Consider the following 21,002-nt stretch of genomic DNA (forward strand, 5'->3'; position numbering starts at 1 on the left):
TGGGGGCATCTCTGCGTTGCTGACCTGTCCCTGCTCGGGATGGTCTCTGGCTGGCCCCACTATGGATTGGACTCTCACTATTATGTTAGAAACTGGCTGGCCTGGGAACGCTTTGGGATCCCCCGGGAAGAGCTGTACGAAGCGGCTGGGGAAAAGAAAGGCTGGGCCTCTCTTCTTAGGCTGCTGCCCCCGCAATCCGACCTCAGATAAGCAGAAGAAGATGGACGGATGGTTGGATGGATGGAAGGATGTGTAACACAACTTGATGTTTCTTGAAAACAGCGTCCAGTAGTTGATGTTGTCGCTCCTTCTCCTCTCTTGTTGAACAAAGTTCCTCCTTGTACTCTGCTATCGTTTTTTTTTTCTAACATCACAAATATTTCTTCAACAGCAGCAGTTAGTCGCAGATTCAGCAACACTCACATCATTTGTAATGTAGACATGTTCACACAATAAAAACACTTTACACTTACATTGGATCTCAGCTTTGATGTGTCGATCACTTCCGCCTCTCTTTGTTAGCAGCTAACAAGCTAAGCTAACCAGCAGGCTAGGCTAGCACGTCAAAGTGCACTCAGACTAATGTATCCGCATACAAACAATTAATAACGACGTTTACTCTGTTAAACGACACACATGTGCACATGTACGTTGTAATTAAGACCTAGAAACCATAATAACCAAAACAACGTATTCTCCGCCAGACGCCATCTTGTTTTGTGCTTCCTCCTGTGTGACGTCATCGAGGTGTTCTCAACCGCGGAACAAAATGTTGGCCCAGCACGTGTTTCACTGGGACAATAGTGAGTGGTGCACACTTCCTTCAAACACGTGTTTCACTGGGACAATAGTGAGTGGTGCACACTTCCTTCAAACACGTGTTTCACTGGGACAATAGTGAGTGGTGCACACTTCCTTCAAACACGTGTTTCACTGGGACAATAGTGAGTGGTGCACACTTCCTTCAAACACGTGTTTCACTGGGACAATAGTGAGTGGTACACACTTCCTTCAAAAACGTGTTTCACTGGGACAATAGTGAGTGGTGCACACTTCCTTCGCCCGGCCACAGAAGACAAAAAAGAGTTGCTGGTGTAACAATAGGAAGAATATATTCCACTCCTCTCTTGTACACGCGGCTTATGAGGTAATATACATGATATATTTTCATATTATTTATCTTATTTACCTCATATGTTGTTCGAAGCTAACGTGCTAGCGTTAGCCCGCTAGCAGGCCTTTGTAGCAAATGCGAGCGTTTTTTTTTTGAGGAGTGTATTTTATATGTTCTCTATGAGAATTATATTGACTTATTTAATACTTTAACTGTTTTTTGTTGTATATTACAGTCACGCTTAACATCATTAAATATTTGTTACTAGAAAGAAACGAACGTCTTGTAATTTAAGTCTGGAATAAGTCACATGGTATAATAATAATAATACATTTTATTTGGTATAGCGCTTTTCAGTGTACTCAAAGATGCTTTACAGGATGAAAAAATAATTACAAATATTATTATTATAATGACAGTAGAATATTATTGCAGTGGTCTATTTTGTGTTGGTGTCAACTTTATTAACAATAAATATAAATTATGTTTGCACGCACTTCTATTCCTTTGATAACATCCATCCATTTTCTACCGCTTGTCCCTATTTGGGGTTGTGAGGGGGGACAGGGGGTGTTGGAGCCTATCTCAGCTGCATTGGGTGGACATATCATGGAAATTAAATCAACTGGTGTTTGTTATTACGAAAACACTATTTGCACAATTGTAAGCGATTAATGCTTATTCAGTCAGACTAAAATAAATATTTAATTAAATAAATGTTAAATATGAAAAATGGCTTTAATATACTGGACATAAATTGAATATGCATCAATATTTTGTTTGTAATCAAATCATGAGGTACCCAAATATTCTAATATATATATATATATATATATATATATATTAGGGCTGGGTAACGATTAAAAATTGTAATCGAAGTTAATCGCACTATTTCTCTGAGTAATCGCGATTAACTGCATTGTATACACAAAGCCCAATAATGAATTCAAAAGTAGTGTGTAGTGCACCTTTATTGGAATATTCTCTCACATGAACAAAAGCGCCAAAACATTTGTTGTGCAAACACAATTTAAATCAGTCCTTGTTAAACAGTAGCAGTTAAATAGCATATTTTATGAAAATCAACTCAAAAAATGTAAATACAAACATTTAAGCTTATTGCCACTGCCAGGGTATTTAAGTTATCCTGTTTGTTATGGAAAATAAATATAATCTACATACAAATCTCTGAGCCACAATCATAACATCTGAACAGGCAATTTCTGAGGTAACAGCACAAACATTTTTTTAATAATTATGACCATAGGACGGCGTGGCGCAGTGGCAGAGTGGCCGTGCGCAACCCGAGGGTCACTGGTTCAAATCCCACCTAGAACCAACCTCGTCACGTCCGTTGTGTCCTGAGCAGGACACTTCACCCTTGCTCCTGATGGTTGCTGGTTGGCGCCTTGCATGGCAGCTCCCTCCATCAGTGTGTGAATGTGTGTGTGAATGGGTAAATGTGGAAGTAGTGTCAAAGCTCTTTGAGTACCTTGAAGGTAGAAAAGCGCTATACAAGTACAACCCATGTATTTATTTATTTATCATTTATCTAGGATTTGATATGATGGGAATTTTCCGATTGTTTGCTTGGTACTTTGATAAACTGAAGGCATCATATACATGGTACTATATTGTGATGTTATGAGCCAGGGAAAAAAAGAACTACCCTACCCAGCATGCAACAGGAGTGACGAGCATGCGCGGTAGCCCGGTATAGGTTGTGTGTCGCCATGACAGCATCTTGTATGTTGTGATATGCAGACTCTGAAAGCAAACGTTAAGAACTCAGCCAACAATTCCTGGTCTGCATTATTCATAAATAGACAGACAACACATATACTCCGCTGCTTCACAGGCCGCTGGATGTAGCCGGCAAAGTATTCCCATGCTAGCTAGCCGGTCTAGTGAGCACGCCTCATTCAGTCCAAAAGGGCCCGATCTATCCACATCCAGAATTGTCTGGCGGTCGTAAGTGATCCCGGAGTGACCACGCTGTAAGCCAGCCAGGAAATTTGCAGAATTGTCCGGTATTTTTGCCAAATGTTCCATCTTTAGCAAGAGCTCCTCCACGCCGAAGCCCGTCCGGGCGTCGCCATCTTGTTAAGAAAAGGCGTTAACAAAATAAAAGCATGTAAACAACATACGCAAATGTGCGATAAAATAATTGTAGGTGTTAATAGAGTGATGAATTAACTCGTAATTAACGCATTAATTTTCCCACCCCTAATATATATATATATATATATATATATATATATTCTCACGCCAGCACATTCCTTAAGGTGTGAGTGAGGTTCAAGCAACATACTATCACACGGCCACACTCGCTGGCACTTGTTACACGTGCTTCGCTGCACTTCTGTTTCTTGTCTGTTGGGCTAAAAATGTTGCTTTTGCAGAAGGAAAAACAAGGAGAGGATATTGTGCGTAAAAGTAAAGCCAACCGACCACAGCTCTGTAGTCCTGGTCACCGTTGACGTGAGGTGGGACTATTTTGGAGGTGCACGTCAAGGTTGGCTGGTAGGTTGGTAGTGGGAGGAGCCAGTTGGCGTCACTTGATGCTGCAGCACAATGACACTTTTATACGTGCAGACTGACTTCATGCAGTCATGACGGTATTAAAATCCCAGCAGGAGGTTTTCTATAAGTTGTTACTTTTTAATCAATAATTAATGTAAATGCAGAAGATAGGATCAATGACACAATTCATAATAATCAATAACTGATGATTATTCCATGTGTAGAAGAACATCACCACTAAGTGGTGTCAGTCCATTTGGAAAATATTATATTTGATAGACTAAACAACATTTGACACATCTGAGCTGAAGTTTGTTTGTGTTGTCTTGTGGGCGTCCAACAGATGAACGCTCGTCAAGAAGAACGTCCCCTTCAGCAGCAGGAGGATCCACAGCCCCCCCACATTAAAGAGGAAGAGGAGGAAGTGTGGATCAGTCAGGAGGGAGAGTGTCCTGTAGGGCAGGAGGAGGCTGATGTCAGCAAGTTTCCACTGACTGTTGTCTCTGTGAAGACTGAAGAGCATGAAGACAAACCACCTGAGTCCTCACAGCTTCATCACAGTCCAAGTAAGCACAACATCCACATATCATCTAATACAATGTTTGTGACACATGTTCATCCGGGGGACACATTTATCACTAAAGATGGAGATATATTTGCTTTTTAACACCACCATTTAAAAATGAATGCTCTTCAATCATCAACAGTGTAATTGCTGGGGTGTAACCATGTGACCTAGAGGCCGTCCTCCTTACCTCACGTGGTCAAATGAAGGCAAACGTTCAATATGGCTACTGTTTATTTACCTTTGGCAGCACATATGTCAGCATATTTCAAAGGTTTAGTGGTGAAGATAAGAGCTGTATACCAAGTACCATTTTTTTTTTTTAGTACTGGTTCCTAAAGGTCTACTAAAACCCACTACTAGCCACCACACAGTCTGATAGTTTATATATCAATGATGAAATATTAACATTGCAACACATGCCAATACGGCCTTTTTAGTTTACTAAATTGCAATTTTAAATTTCCCGGGAGTTTCGTCTTAAAAACGTTGTGTTACGATGACGTCTACGCAAGACGTCACGGGTTCATAGGAAGTATGAGCGCTGCACACACACACAGCTAAAAGTCGTCTGCTTTAACGGCATAATTACACAGTATTTTGGAGATCTGTGTTGCTGAATCTTTTGCAATTTGTTCAATTAATATTGGAGAAGTCACAGTAGAAAGATGGAGTTGGGAAGCTTTACCCTTTAGCCACACAAACACACGGTGATTCCTTGTTTAAAATTCCCGGAGGTGAAACTTTCCTATGGATCAGAGCGCGGTCAAGAGAACATGAATCACGACCACACGTCAACCAGCAGGTTTCGGTGAGATAATTGTGGTTAAAACGTCGCTTCTTACCGGAGAAAAGCTGAGCTTGTGCCATCCATAGCTGCCGTCAACTCCTCTGAGACACTGGCGTCAAGACACCCGTGGATACACACCTCCGACTATCAGGTACTATTTAACTCACTAAAACAATAGCAACACAATAGAAAGATAAGGGATTTCCCAGAATTATCCTAGTAAATGTGTCTAAAAACATCAGAATCCGTCCCAATGCAATCGCGTTTTTTTTTTTTTCTAGTCCGTCGCTATCAATATCTTCAACCACAAATCTTTCATCCTCACTCAAATTAAAGGGGAAATTGTCGTTTTCTCCTGTCCGAATAGCACTTTTTGTTGGAGGCTCCCATTAAAATCAATGTGAATATGTGAGGAGCCCCCACACTTGTGACGTCATTGTCTGCGACTTCCGGTAGAGTCAGGGCTTTTCTCTTAGCACCGAAAGTTGCAAACTTTATCGTGGATGTTCTCTACTAAATCCTTTCAGCAAAAATATGGCAATATCGCGAAATGATCAAGTATGACACATAGAATGGCCCTGCTGTCCCCGTTTAAATAAGAACATCTCATTTCAGTAGGCCTTTAATTATGTGGTCCATGAAGACCGTGAAGATTCTGGACTAACGACACAACTATTTGTATTTTTAATTCCAGCTGACTGAGGTAACTATGACACGTTGTCACATTGAGTTCAGCTGCCGCTGCTACACATTACAATCAGCTTTGAATAATGACAAATAAGGAAGCAACCAAAGTGTGATGTGTGTGTTATTGAGAAGAAGATGACATAACTGCATTTCACCTTGCACTGCACACATAGTTGACTTCTTTAAGACTTCAACCTCTTCTGCAAATAGGAATGCTATTTAAAATGCCTCTTTTCCACTTTTTTATTTCCACAAATGACATGTAGTACCGACAAGAGTACCGATAAATACTGGTATCGATAAGGAATATTGATTAGGGTATCATATCCATAAATCTATAAATGTACATCCCTACTGAAGATACAAGCCAGATATTGGTCTCAAGATGGCGGCGCCCTGCTCGGCTGCGGCTGCAGAGGCTCTTGGTAGTAATAGAACATTTTGGCAAATCTACCAGTAATTTCTGTGAATTTCATGGCTGGCTTCCAGCGTGGACACTCCGTAGTAACGTAGGACCGCCAGACAATTTTGGATGTGGATGGATCGGGCAGTATTAGACCGAAAGATGCGTATACGTTGGACCTCCTCGCTATCCTGGGAATACTACGCCGGCTACATCCAGCGGCCTGTGAGGCAGCGGAGCCTAGTACCAGAGGGGACCGCAGACAGAGGAGACATAAGCGGTGGGATCAGAAACAGAAACGGAGATGCCGAGCGGGGCTAACAACAAAGCTAAAGGCTAATCCTCACAGAACGCCGCTTCCTTCCATCCTGCTCTCAAATGTCCGCTCACTGGAGAACAAACTGGACTACCTGAAGCTGGATTCATATGCAATACACTGCTGCTGGAATTGTAATTTTCCTGAAGGAACTCTCCTGAAGGAATCAATAAAGTACTATCTATTTATCTATCTAGATGAGAGACTGCTGCGCCATATTTCTCACAGAAACGTGGCTGAAACCATTCGTCCCGGGCGAGGCAGTTAGCATCGAGGAGCTAACTATGTTTGGGTCGGATAGGAGCAGCACTCTCACTGGTAAATCCCGAGGCGGTGGTGTTTGTATATACATCAATAACAACTGGTGCAACAACGGGAAGAACGTCTCATGTCACTGCTCTCCCGATGTAGAAATATTAACTATAAAATGCAGGCCATTTTATTTACCTCGGGAATTCAGTGCTATGATCTTCACAACAGTGTACATTCCCCCCAGTGCTCACACCAAAGAAGCTTTGAATGCTTTGTGCTGCTCCATCAATGAACTGCAAACTACACATCCAGAGGAAGTTTTCATCGTTGCAGGGGATTTTAATCAAGCTTACATGAAAACAGTTTTCCCTCATTTCCATCAATATGTGAATTTTGCAACCAGGGGTGGAAGCAAGCTGGACTTGGTTTATAGTAATATTAAACAGGCGTATAAAGCTGCACCACGCCCCCACCTGGGCTCCTCAGACCATCTATATGTGATGCTAATTCCTGCATACAAGCCCCTGCTGATCAGAAAGCAAGCTACAGTGAAGCAGGTGAGGACCTGGCCAGAGGGAGCAATGGAAGCATTACAAGACTGCTTCGGAACCACAGACTGGGACATGTTCAAGGCAGCCGTCACCGATAATCATAACACATGTGTGGAGGAGTATGCAAAGTCTGTGTCCGCATACATTCAGAAGTGCATGGAGGATGTCAGTGTGATCAGATTAGGGGCGGCATGGCGTAGTGGGTAGAGCGGCCGTGCCAGAAACCAGGGGGTTGCAGGTTCGCTTCCCACCTATTAACATCCAAATCGCTGTTGTTGTGTCCTTGGGCAGGACACTTCACCCTTGCCCGTGGTGCCGCTCACACTGGTGAATGAATGATGAATGAATGATTGGTGGTGGTAGGAGGGGCCGTAGGCGCAAATTGGCAGCCACGCTTCCGTTGATCTACCCCAGGGCAGCTACAGATGTAGCTTACCACCACCAGGTGTGAATGAATGATGGCTTCCCACTTCTCTGTGAGCGCTTTGAGTATCTAACAATAGAAAAGCGCGATATAAATCGAATCCATTATTATTATTATTATTATTATTATCAAGAACATCCCCACATGGGCCAACGAGAAACTCTGGATGGATGAACAGTGAGGTACTGCGTGCAATGCTGAAGGCTCGGAACAAGGCGTTTAAGTCTAGCGACATGGTAGCAGTAAAAACAGCCAGAGCTAACCTGAACCGTGCCATTAAGGTTGCAAAGGTGCTCACAGTCAGAAAGTGCAGGACTTCTTCCAGAACCCCACGAACACTCGACAAATGTGGCAGGGCATACAGGTCATCACGGACTATAAAGCTGCCCCCCGTCCCTGTGACAACAGTATCAGCTTCCTAAATGACCTAAACAACTACTTTGAAAGGTTTGAGGCACTTAACACCCCTCCGGCGAGAAAATCCATCACTCCGGCGAGAAAAAACACCCCTCACTCTGATGAGCAGCCGCTCAACTTGGACACAGCAGATGTCCTGAAAACCCTGAGGAAAGTGAACCCCCGGACCTGATGACATTCCGGGCCAGGTGCTTCAGGGATGTGCAGACCAGTTGGCGGGGGTTCTCACAGACATCTTCAACATCTCGCAGGGAGGTGGTGAAACATCTGGTTGACTGGTGCAGAACCAACAACCTGGTCCTGAACGTCGACAAGACCAAGGAGGTCATCGTTGACTTCAGGAAGCACCAGTCCAGCCACACTTCACTCTTCATCAACGGCACAGCGGTGGAGATGGTAAGCAGCACCAAGTTCCTGGGGGTGCAGATTACTGACAATATAACCTTGTCCCTACACACCGGAGATCTTGTAAAAAGAGCTCAGCAGCGCATGCACTTTTTGCGTCGGATGTAAAGAGCACAGCTCCCTCCCCCCATTCTCAGCACATTCTACAGAGGAACTATAGAGAGCCTGCTGACCAACAGCATCTCTGTCTGGACTGGAGCCTGCAATGGCTCAGACTGGAAGTCTCTCCAGAGAGTGGTGAGGACGACGGAAAAGATTATCAGGTACCTGAGGCAGAGCAACAGTCCCAGAGCATGATTGACCCCCCACCATGCTTAACAGTAGGAATGGTGTTCTTCTCTTTGTAAGCTTAATTTTTTTCTCCTCCAGACATAACGTTGATTCATAGGCCCAAAGAGTTCCAGTTTTGTCTCATCACTCCATAGAACAGTTTCCCAAAACATTTGGGGTTTGTCCAGATGATTTTTTGGCATACTGGAGTCAATTTTTCTTGTGCCTGGTAGTCAGAAGTGGGGTGCGCCTGGGAGTTTTGGCACGGAGGCCTTCATCTCGTAGTGCGCGCCTTATTGTCTGGGACGAAACCTGCGTTCCCCCCTCTGCAATGTCCTGTTGTAGTTCCTCAGTTGTTACCCGGGGGTTTTTCACCACTGTACACACACAGCATCCTCTTTCTACCACACCCAGGTAGTGTTTCCACTGTGCCTTTAGCTTTAAACTTGCGAATTATGCTCCCAACTGTGTCTCTTGGAATGTGTAATGTCTTTGCTATTTTCTTATATCCATATCCTTTCTTATGAAGAGAAATTACCTCCTCTCTTGACTTCTTTGACCACTCCCTGGACTTCACCATGTTGCAAATACACCATTGACCATCTACAAGAAGCTGAGCGTCAGTCTTTTTCAATCACTTTAATTGTTGCTCGTTATGGTTCTAATCACATCTACAGGTGTGTTCAACACCTGATTGAAAAGACCTTATTCAAATTCTGTTCTTAAGAGTTATGATCTGCAAGGGGTTGAATAATTTTGTCAATGAGATATTACGAAAAATGTCCTTTTTTGGTATTTTGTAAAATACAGTGTTACGATTTGAGTTGCATTTGTCTATTTGAAACATCTTTATTTGATATGACTATAAACAAAATACGGAATAAATGTCCAACTAGCTAAAACACCAAAATTGTGTGGCGGTTTAATAATTTGGATCACAACTGTATATCTGCACCTTATTGTTTTTTTTATCCTGCACTACCAAGAGATAATGCAACGAAATTGCGTTCTTATTTGTACTGTAAAGTTCAACTTTGAATGACAATAAAAAGGAAGTCTAAGTCTAAATATCTTATAAAAAATAAAATCATTTTTTTATTTGGATTTAGTTACTTCTCCACTGTCCATCAATGTCTCAACACCTTTGAGAGATGATTTAATCTAGTTCATTTCTACTAATTAGCTATGTTTTGTTGATATCAAACATCAGAATCAGACATACTTTATTAATCCCTGAGGGGAAATAAACATTTTCAGCACAATCCCATTCAAGGTCAGACAAACATTCCAGGGAGACAGAACAGGATCGCTGACGGGTCTGCCAACTTGCGGCGCCCCTTGCAAAAAAGGTGAGATACATACATGTAAACAAGTGGGGGGAATGTGAGAAAAAATTAAAAATCGGTCTCAGCCTGGGCCCCTGGAGAGGGGGTCCAGACTGAGGCCAAGGGAAAAAAACAACTTATAGCCCTAGCATACATCCCTCTTTCATGTGTAAGAGGGAAACATCAAAGAAGACAAAGGACATTAAAAGAGCAGAGCTGATGCAACCAGACACTTCTACATACATACATGAATAAAAAGTAAAAGAAACAAATACACTGTGGTGGCTTTTGCGGTGTCCCACGCCATCGTCTGTTGGGGTGAAGGGAGCTTGGCCAGAGACGGGAGCAGACCCAACAAAGCAACCAAGAGAGCCGACTCCACCCTCGGCCGCCGACCAAGTCTCGGCCAGTGTCCAGTCCGCATGGATGAGTGAGGATACGTCCAAAGAGACCGAGGTTTCCGATACCTGCTCATTCAGCCAAGACACTGTGAAGCTTTTCCGTCCCGGCGCTCAGTGCTAGCTCCGCAGTCCTGTCTCTTCATCTGCATCTCCTCCAGTCTCTCCAAACGGACTCTGGTGTGGCAGAAGCCCAGCAGCTGGTCTCCATGGCCACAAGGCTCTCGGGAGGCGGATCCAGAAGTCCACAAAAAAGCACTGCAGAAGTCACGAAAGTACCACCCCTTGTCACACAATCCCAAAGGGTCCGGACCAAAAGGCAAAAAAAAAAATATATATATATATATATATGTATATATATATATATATATATATATATATATATATATATATATATATGTATATGTATATATATATATATATATATACATATGCATATGTATATAAACACATGAAAAGAAGATGGAAACACAAAAGGATGACACAAGAGCACAGAGTTCCTGCCAACAGCAGCCACTACAGGGTCGCCATCTTGGGGGGGGGAAAAAAAATTGCAGCATACAAGCTACAACAACACAGAAATCGTAAAAGTTTCCTAAAGGAAGATGTTCATATTTAAATAAGTAGAGTAAATAAATCATAAAGAGGATTTTACAGTTTAAATGCAAATGTTGATGCTCCTCTTAGACACTGTTCTTTGTTCTCTTTCGGGTGTACAAGCAGCTGTCTTGTTTGTATGTAAGTGTTTTACTGCTGTGTTTATTTTTTTCATGAGTTTTTGTATTGCTTCGCTGATGTACCGTATGGTTTTGACATCTTGAAAGTCAACGTGGGGACTGATAAAATCCTCAGAGACATTATCAGAATATATGCAGGACAAAGTGTCATGTGACTGGGTAAATCTGGACTTTTCTAAAGCATTTGTTCGTCTAACTTGTGTATTGAAGAACATTTCCCTGAGCAGCAAGAGCGGACCTCAAGGATGGAGCAGAATCAGTCACAACCCCTTATATTAAAAAGGAAATGGAGGTTCTGCAGTACCCCAAGATTAAAGAGGAAGAGGATTCAAAGCAACCCCACATTAAAGGGAAGGAGGAGCCAGATAGCTCTCACATTAAGGAGAAAAATGAATCACAGCCCTCCCTTACCTTACAGAGAAAGAGGAGTCACAGCTCCACTCACAATAAAGAGGAAGAGTAGGACTCACTGACTTTTTGCTGCGTCAACACAGAAAAAGGTTAAGTGAAATAACTTAGATGTTAACTATCGGTCAATAATGCTTGTCTTTCTCTCAGACAGACAGGGCTTTACTGTCCGTAACACACGCACGCACGCACACATCGCAAAATGAGCTAACGTTACGCTAAAAGCTAATCAGCCTTCACCTCAAGGACTGTGAGCGAGCTGAGCTACCGCCTATACCTCCAGATCGTCAACGGGCTCATAGTGATGTTACAAGTAGTTGACTGGGAGGTGTTTATTATGATATGGGGATCGTCCGCTGCATTATGCTCACCTGCTGAACACCTTTCTGCTAACATGCACCGTCTCTCCTCTCTGCCTGCCTCTGCCGTGAGCCCTGATTCCATGCACTCTGAATACGCACTGCTGATTGGCTCTTACCGCTTTGCCTGTAACCAATCAGATGGTTGTGTGGGTGGGACAATGCTGGGGGCTGCAGAGACATAGTGACAGAGACAGAGGCAGTACGAAGCGTACCAGCTTGTTAAGACTTTAGTTTAGCACAAAATGATAATATCAATACGTCTAATGAAGTCAAAAACAAATAAGGCAACAAGAGAAGTATCCTACACTTCTCTTTTGTAAAGTAAATGTGAACATGCGATACGGGCATCTACATCGACTATATGATTTGCCTGAGAAGCCGGACAGGACAAAAAAAACCAAAAATGTTTTGGTTTTTTTAAGACTTTAGTTTAGGCGGTGGGTAATGTGTTGATGTTGTTAAGGTGGCCTGGCAGTATAGCTCGGTTGGTAGAGCGGCCATGCCAGCAACTTGAGGGTTCCAGGTTCAATCCCAGCTTCTGCCATCTGAGCCATTGTGTCCTTGGGAAGGACACTTTACCCACCTGCTCCCAGTGCCACCCACATTGGTTTAAATGTACACTTCCACGTGATGTAGAACAGTAGTACCACATTTTAAACATACACACACATCTAAAGAATATAAAAATAAATATATTTGGTGGGCCAAACAAAATGACTCGGCGAAACAATGTTTGGTATGGGCCATATGACTTAAAATCTATATCTTAATAACAATATATGTCACGATATATCATTTGGTATATGATTGCTAATAGAAGAATTTCAAAATGGGTTACAAAAGCTCCTAATTTGGCAGCTGACATATGCAGTAACATATTGTGTCATTTCTAATTGTATTAATTTGGCAAAACAATTATTATTAATGTACTTGTTTATTTACTGTTAATATCTGGTTGCTTTATTTGAGAAAATAATACTGGAAATGATGAAATATTTTACTGCATATTTCATCAACTAAATTAGGAGCCTGTGTAGCCTGTTTTAAAACGGTTCTATTAATAATTCTATAAGAAATAATATATGACAGAATCAATTTTAAACCATCAACCGTCTATCCATTGTAGAAAGTCCTGTTGTGCTGGTTTGTTTTTCCTTCCTGTGAATAATGTTGTAAAGAGCAGCGTGTTTGTGCGTCACTGAGATTTCAAGACAGTTCATACGATAACTTGTTTTTCCTAAGTGCATGTAAAAGTAGTGAATGCATTGTGTGACTGAGCACAGATGGATGTTTCTAAAACGTGTTTGTCTTCTTGTGGCCTGCAGACGTCTGTGAAGAACATCTTCTCCCTGAGCAACAGAAGTGGAGCTTCAGGATGGAGCCACAGCCCTCCCACATTAAAAAGGAAAAGAAACACCCACTGATCCCCCATTTTAAAGCGGAAGAGGATGACCCACTGACCACTCACATCAAAGAGGAAGAGGAGGACTCATTGACCCCCAATTTTAAAAAGGAAGAGGAGAAGCCACTAATAACCCATTTTAAAGAGGAAGAGGAGGACCTACTGACCCCTTACTTTAAAGAGGAAGAGGAGGACTCATTGACCCCCAATTTTAAAAAGGAAGAGGAGAAGCCACTAATAACCCATTTTAAAGAGGAAGAGGAGGACCTACTGACCCCTCACTTTAAAGAGGAAGAGGAGGACCAAGAGCCGCCGCACATTAGAGAGGAAGAGGAGGAAGAGGGCATCAGTCAGCCTAAATGGTTGGAGGAGTTCCCAGTGACTGGTGTCCCTGTGAAGAGTGAAGATGATGAGGTGAAAGGTGAAAGTGAGGAGAGGGGAGGGGGGGAGCCTCCAAGCAGCAGCTCAACACAACACATGACAACAGAAGCTGATGGAGACCACTGTGGAGGATCACAAGCAGACAAGCTCTTAGCTCCACTATCAGATAGTGAGGACACAACGTCACACTCTCCTGACACTGATGATGAAGACTCTAAAGATGATAAGACATGTCACACTGACAACACTCACTTCACATCTTCTCACTCTCACAAAACTTTTAAATACCATTGTCGTCTAAAATCACACATGAGAACACACACTGGAGAAAAACCTTTCTCTTGTTCAATCTGTGGTAAAGGTTTTACACAAAGTATCAATTTGAAAGTACACATGAGAACACACACTTGTGAAAAACGTTTTTCCTGTTCAACCTGTGGTAAAGGTTTTACACAAAGTCAGAGTTTGAAAATACATATTAGAACACACACTAGAGAAAAACCTTTTTCTTGTTCACTCTGTAGTAAAGGTTTTACACAAAGTATCAATTTGAAGGTACACATGAGAACACACACCAGTGAAAAACCTTTTTCCTGTTCAATCTGTGGTAAAGGTTTTAGAGAAAGTCAACATTTGAAAAGACACATGAGAACACACACTGGTGAAAAACCTTTTTCATGTTCAAACTGCGGTAAACATTTTACTCAGAGGCCAGATTTAAAAGTACACATGAGAACACACACTGGAGAAAAACCTTTTTCATGTTCTATCTGTGGTAAAGGTTTTACAAGAAGTCAACATTTGAAAGTACACATGAGAACACACACTGGAGAAAAACCTTTTTCATGTTCAATCTGCGGTAAAGATTTTACTCGAAGGGAAAATTTCAAAAAGCACATGAGAATACACACTGGAGAAAAACCTTTTCCTGTTCAATCTGCAGTAAATATTTTGCGCAACGACACTATTTGAAAGAACACGTGAGAACACACACTGGAGAAAAACCTTTTACATGTTCAGTATGTTGTAAAAGTTTTTTACAAAGTCAGCATTTGAAAAGACACATGAGAAGACACCCAGGAGAGAAAGTGTTGAGTTGCAGTGTGTGTGGTGAAAGATTGTCTTCTAAGTAGCAGTGTAAGAAACACAAGTGTGCTGGTGAGAACAGCAGCAGCAAATGAAACTGCAGGATTTGAAATAAACTGTCCAGACTTTAACTTTGACCTTCTAAAAACATCAGCACATAGTTTCTAAGATTTATAGATGAGGTATTTTAGATTATTGCCTTTTTTCAGTCAAGTACTACACATGACAAGTGTTTTTTAAAGTTGTTCATGATTTATCCCCCTTTTTTAGAATTCCTCAAACATTATCAATTTCAGAAAACATGGGAACGTTTGGAATGTTTGGGAAAAGTTAATTATGTACATCATCCCACAGAGCTTTACTGTACATCCATCCATTTGTTCTACCACTTGTCTCTTTCATTTTATATGTATAGCATTTAATCACATACTTGTCCGCCAAAGGGTGTTGCGTTTTGGAGGAACTCCTTCTGTCAGAGTGCTGTTCACACTTCTTTTACTGCGGAAATCTACTCACAAAAACAATCCAAACAGTAGGAAACAAAAAATGATGGTGCGAAAAAGAGAAGACTAAATGTGCATTTTGGAAAAAATAACAAAAGCTACTTCTATACACAAATAAAGTCAACTTGGTTCTGAGTTACAAGACGTGCACACTACAAAACAACACCAAGATGGATGGCACTGGGAATGGCCAAGGTAGCAAAATACTCAAAGCATGGAATCAACTGGCGTGGAGTGGAATCGCCGAGTGCCATCCAGCTGTCAAAGTGCTGCTTAAGTAGCACCAGGGTCAATTGGAAGCAGCTGTGCACGTCCCACAACTCCGCCCACAAAGGCAACACAGGAACTCTAGGAGGAAGGAGAAATGTAAGAACAAGGTCAACTGCACCAAAAGACGAAAACTGACTGTTGGAGCCAAATTTCCTTATTTGCTTATATTGTTTTTATTTTGTTTTCTCTGATTGATTGCTGGCTTCAGTTCATGCTGAATTTCCCTTTCTGCAGATTGCTCTGCCCACTTCCTGTTGAGAACCAGGAAGTGTCGACAGGGATGGGACTGTTGCTATGGTGCGGTTGCCATGGTAGCCTCCTTTAATTGTGTTCAGCTGGGAACACTGGGGGGTGATTGCATGGAGGACAAACAGTTTTGGAGCGTGTGGTGTGGTGTGTGGTCAGGTCTCACTGCTGTGACAATGTGCCATTCAAGCCAAGGTCAGCATACATAATGTTCTAGAACCTACTTTTCATTTCATTTTGATAGCTTGGAATAAAGGGATTGTCATATCCAAACACATTTCTACAGTACTGGACATTCAATCATCAAACTGGTCAACACAGTATCAGTATCAGTATCAGTATCAGCCCAAAGGTAAGTGCTGTACAATGAGAATAAAATGTCTCGTAGCCGATTATACAAATGTGATCAATTCATCTTGATGCTGTCCTGCCACAGTGAATAGGTTTCCCTTTGAAAGGGCAAAGCCCTCGCAGGGTCTTTTGTCCTAATGACTGTCTGGATAAAGTGAGGAGACTATAATATAGGAAAACAATTTATTTTTACAAATAAACTAGAATAAATAACACATTTTTACAGTTAGCTAAATTGGACAGAACACCTGCATCATCTTCTCAACAACACCCACATTCTTACAAACAACATATTTAAGAATGGTGGTGTTAAATACAAAGTGCATTCAGATACAAACAATTATTTTTGATGTTTACTCTATTAAAGGACATATATGTGCACATGTATGCACTGATTAAAAATACAGAACAATAATGCCCACGTTTAGACTTTCTCCATCAAACGCCATCTTGCTTTCTCCTCCTTTCTATTTCCAGCAGACTAGTAGAACATCTTAGGTGTATTGCTGCCCTCCACAGTCTATTAACAAAATGTCTTCCTTCTGTCCTATGGCCCACACTACAGACTTGGACACAAACAGGACAGAAAGTAAAAAGCAGCTTTAAGGTCAAAACAAAATGTATGCATTCTTTCCAACGGCCGCTGGGTGGCAGCAGAGGCTCCATGTATCACCTGAAGAAACATTTTGACTTCTGACCTTTCCACATTATTTCTCTCATCTTTACTGCTGGAGTTCAGCTCACTGAGGATGTAAGCTACATTTTGGTATCTTAATTATCTTTAATTATTCATAAACAGGCTTAAAACAAACCATTATTATCATTACTGCCTCATTTGTTTTCACTCTCTACTAATTAAAACTATTCTAGCACAAAAACATTCAGGATGTTCATACAAAAAATATTACACATCCCCCAAACGTACCAATTTATTATGGTATTCATATAATATTACATTTAATATACACATGGTCATAACAGTGCTGACAATTTAAATTCCCTGTGGGGATTAATAAAGTTTTTCTGATTGTGATAATTACATCACTCTCATAAAGCCTTCAATGCTGAATATGTTTTTTACGATAGCTTAGCTTCACAATGTTGGAATATTGACTGCTGATATTAATATTCTTCTATTGTTTACAATATTACACTTTACTCTTTTTCTTTGCTCAAATGAACAGGATGGAAGTGTCTTTAATTGTCACTACTGAGTGTAATTATGTATATAATAATCTTCATTACCGCTTGATTTAACTCTCATTTTATTTTATCCATAGAGAACTTAACCATAAAAAGATGGCTGCACATCAATAAACTGTCACTAAACTTCAATAAAACTAAATACATCATATTTGAAGATTGTAAAAATGTAAAACAAATTATGATGGATAATATTGAAATTAAAGGAATTAAGGTAATCGCATTTTTATGAGTTAATATAGATGATGAAGTAAGCTGGACACTACATGTAAGTCATATAAAGAAAACAATAAAACAATGGAGTGCAATACTAAAGAGAATAAAATACATACAAATATTAACTAGAATTATTGTAGCCAACTTCAGTTGAAGCATACATTGTTTATTGCATAAAGGTCTGGGGACATACATATAAAACAATCACACAACAATCATCATATTACACAAAAAGTAATAAAGACAACTAATAGAATGGATTAGAGAGACCCAACAAATGATTCATAAAGTCACACATTTTAAAAGTAAATGATCTTGTATAAAAGACAACTGTTCAAATGATGTATAAAGTAAATAATAATATGCTTCCAGAAGTGGTCCAGAAGATGTTTCAGATGTGAAGCAGTAAATATGAACTAAGAGGGATTTATGTGTACTCAAAAGCAAAGGTATGAACACATGTAAAACAAATATGTACATCATATAAAAGGAATTCAACTATGGAATTATCTACAATTACAAAATAAAATATGTAACACGTCCATCCATCCCATCCATTTTCTACCGCTTATTCCCTTTCGGTGTCGCGGGGGGTGCTGGCGCCTATCTCAGCTACAATCGGGTGGAAGGCGGGGTACACCCTGGACAGGTCGCCACCTCATCGCAGGGCCAACACATATAGACAGACAACATTCACACTCACATTCACACACTAGGGAACATTTAGTGTTGCCAATCAACCATTCTTCAAAAAACATATAAAACACTATTATGAATAAGTATAGAGGTAAATTATGGATATTTACACATACAATATTTATTGTATGTAACATATTTTATGTACTGTTTATTCTCACCCTTTCAGTCAAATTGTTCTGTTCATTTTAAAGTACACAAATGTGTATATTAACTCATGTACATGACTGTGATAAACACACTAATCTGAAGTCTCTAATCTATAAATGTTAGAATCATATAAACAAGATTGTGTTACACACACAACAACGATGTCACACATGTTATATGTGTTGATGTTGTTAGAAAGTCAAAATGAAAGTCTGGACAGTATTTCAAATCCTGCAGTTTCATTTGCTGCTGCTGTTCTCACCAGCACACTTGTGTTTCTTACACTGGTACTTAGAAGACAATCTTTCACCACACACACCACAACTCCACACTTTCTCACCTGCGTGTCTTCTCATGTGTAATGTAAGAGTGTTTAGGTGATGAAAGCTTTTATTGCAGCTTGAACAGGAGTATGGGTTTTCTCCAGAGTGCGATCTCATGTGTAATTTTAATTGTCGTCTTTCTATATAACTTTTACAACATACTGAACATATGAAAGGTTTTTCACCAGAGTGTGTTCTCATTTTTACTTTTAAACTTTGTCTTATGACAAAACTTTTACCACATTATGAGAAGGAACAAGGTTTTTCTCCAGTGTGTATTGTCATGTGTGTTTAAAATTTTGCCTTCGAGTAAAATTTTTACCACGTTATGAGCAGGAAAAAGTTTTTTCTCCAGTGTGTATTGTCATGTGTGTTTTGAAATTTTGCCTTCGAGTAAAATCTTTACCACAGATTGAACATGAAAGAGGTTTTTCTCCAGTGTGTGTTCTCATATGTAATTTTTAACTTTGATTTATTACAATACTTTTACCACAGTCTGAGCAGGAAACATTTTTTTCTCCATTGTGTAATCTCATATGTATTTTCAAAGATTGCCTTTGAGTAAAATTTTTGACACAAATTGAACATGAAAAAGGTTTTTCTCCAGTGTGTATTGTCATGTGTGTTTTAAAATTTTGCCTTCGAGTAAAATTTTTACCACAGATTGAACATGAAAAAGGTTTTTCTCCAGTGTGTGTTCTCATGTGTGTTTTCAAATTATGGCTTTGAGTATAATTTTTACCACAGGTTGAACAGGAAAAAGGTTTTTCACCAGTGTGTGTTTTCATGTGTCTTTTCAAATGTTGACTTTCTCTAAAACCTTTACCACAGATTGAACAAGAGAAAGGTTTTTCACCAGTGTGTGTTCTCATGTATTTTACCAAACTTGAACTTCGTGCAAAACCTTTACCACAGAGTGAACAGATAAAAGTTTTTTCTCCGGTGTGCATTCTCATGTGTGTTTTTAGACGACAATGGTCTTTAAAAGTTTTGTGACAGAGAGAAGATGTGAAGTGAGTGTTGTCAGTGTGACATGTCTTATCATCTTTAGAGTCTTCATCATCAGAGTCAGGAGAGTGTGACGTTGTGTCCTCACTATCTGATAGTGGAGCTAAGAGCTTGTCTGCTTGTGATCCTCCACAGTGGTCTCCATCAGCTTCTGTTGTCATGTGTTGTGTTGAGCTGCTGCTTGGAGGCTCCCCCCCTCCCCTCTCCTCACTTTCACCTTTCACCTCATCATCTTCACTCTTCACCGATTTCTCTTTTAAAAGGGGTATCAGTGGGTCCTCCTCTTCCTCTTTAAAATGGGGTGTTAGTTGGTCCTCCTCTTCCTCTTTAAAATGGGGGTCAGTGGGTATTCCTCTTCCTTCTTAATGTGGGAGGGCTGTGGCTCCTCCGTCCGCATCCTGAAGCTCCACTTCTGTTGCTCAGGGTGAAGATGTTCTTCACAGACGTCTGCAAGACAAACACAGCATCTCTGCTCAGTCACACAATGCATTCAGTACTTTTACATGCACTTAGGAAAAACAAGTTATCGTATGAACTGTCTTGAAATCTCAGTGACGCACAAACATGCTGCTCTTTACAACATTATTCACAGGAAAAGAAACAAAAAACAGGATGACAGGACTTTTTACTGTGGATGAACGGTATGGTTTAAAATTGATTATTAAAATTATTTTATATAGAATTACTAATACAACCATTTTAAAACAGGCTCCTAATTTAGTTGGTGAAATATGCAGAAAAATATTACATCATTTTCAGTTATATTTTCTCAAATAAAGTAACCAGATATTAACAGTAAATAAACAAGTACATTAATAATAATTGTTTCGACAAAATAATACAATTATAAATGATACAATATGTTACTGCATATGTCAGCTGCCAAATTAGGAGCATTTTTTTACCTGCTTTGAAATTATTCTATTATCAATCATATATCAAATCATACATCGTGACATATATTGTTATTAGGATATAGATTTGAGGTCATATCGCCCATACCAAACATTGGCTCCCCGAGTCATTTTGTTTAGCCCACCAAATATATTTAATTTTAATATTCTTCAGATGTGTGTGTATGTTTAAAATGTGGGACTACTGTTCTACATCTCGTGGAAGTGTCATGTCATGGGGATAGTGTGCTTTTAACTAAGGGTGTGACGATACGGTCAGCTCACCAAAGGATACTCGATATTGGATTTAGGAGAACGAGACAATAT

The 21,002-nt window shown here is 40.4% G+C and overlaps 1 protein-coding gene and 1 pseudogene across 2 annotated transcripts in view; one reads left to right on the forward strand and one right to left on the reverse strand.

Moving 5' to 3' along the window:
* Positions 1-1,025: 1,025 nt before the first annotated feature.
* Positions 1,026-21,002, forward strand: part of LOC133546675 (oocyte zinc finger protein XlCOF22-like) — a 125,094-nt gene continuing 105,117 nt past the window's right edge. The window contains exons 1-3 of one of the 2 annotated variants that reach the window (XM_061892468.1): positions 1,026-1,147; positions 3,981-4,203; positions 13,273-14,849. In XM_061892468.1, coding sequence (XP_061748452.1) covers positions 3,981-4,203; positions 13,273-14,702 — 1,653 coding nt within the window. In that variant the 5' untranslated portion in view covers positions 1,026-1,147 and the 3' untranslated portion in view covers positions 14,703-14,849. Of the gene's footprint in view, positions 1,148-3,980; positions 4,204-13,272; positions 14,850-21,002 lie in introns of those variants that run through there. The other variant, XM_061892466.1, reaches the window with a different exon arrangement.
* On the reverse strand, positions 18,678-20,115 carry LOC133546684 (gastrula zinc finger protein XlCGF8.2DB-like; annotated as a pseudogene).

The sequence above is a fragment of the Nerophis ophidion genome, unplaced genomic scaffold (genome assembly GCF_033978795.1).
Source record: "Nerophis ophidion isolate RoL-2023_Sa unplaced genomic scaffold, RoL_Noph_v1.0 HiC_scaffold_36, whole genome shotgun sequence".
Taxonomy (NCBI): domain Eukaryota; kingdom Metazoa; phylum Chordata; class Actinopteri; order Syngnathiformes; family Syngnathidae; genus Nerophis; species Nerophis ophidion.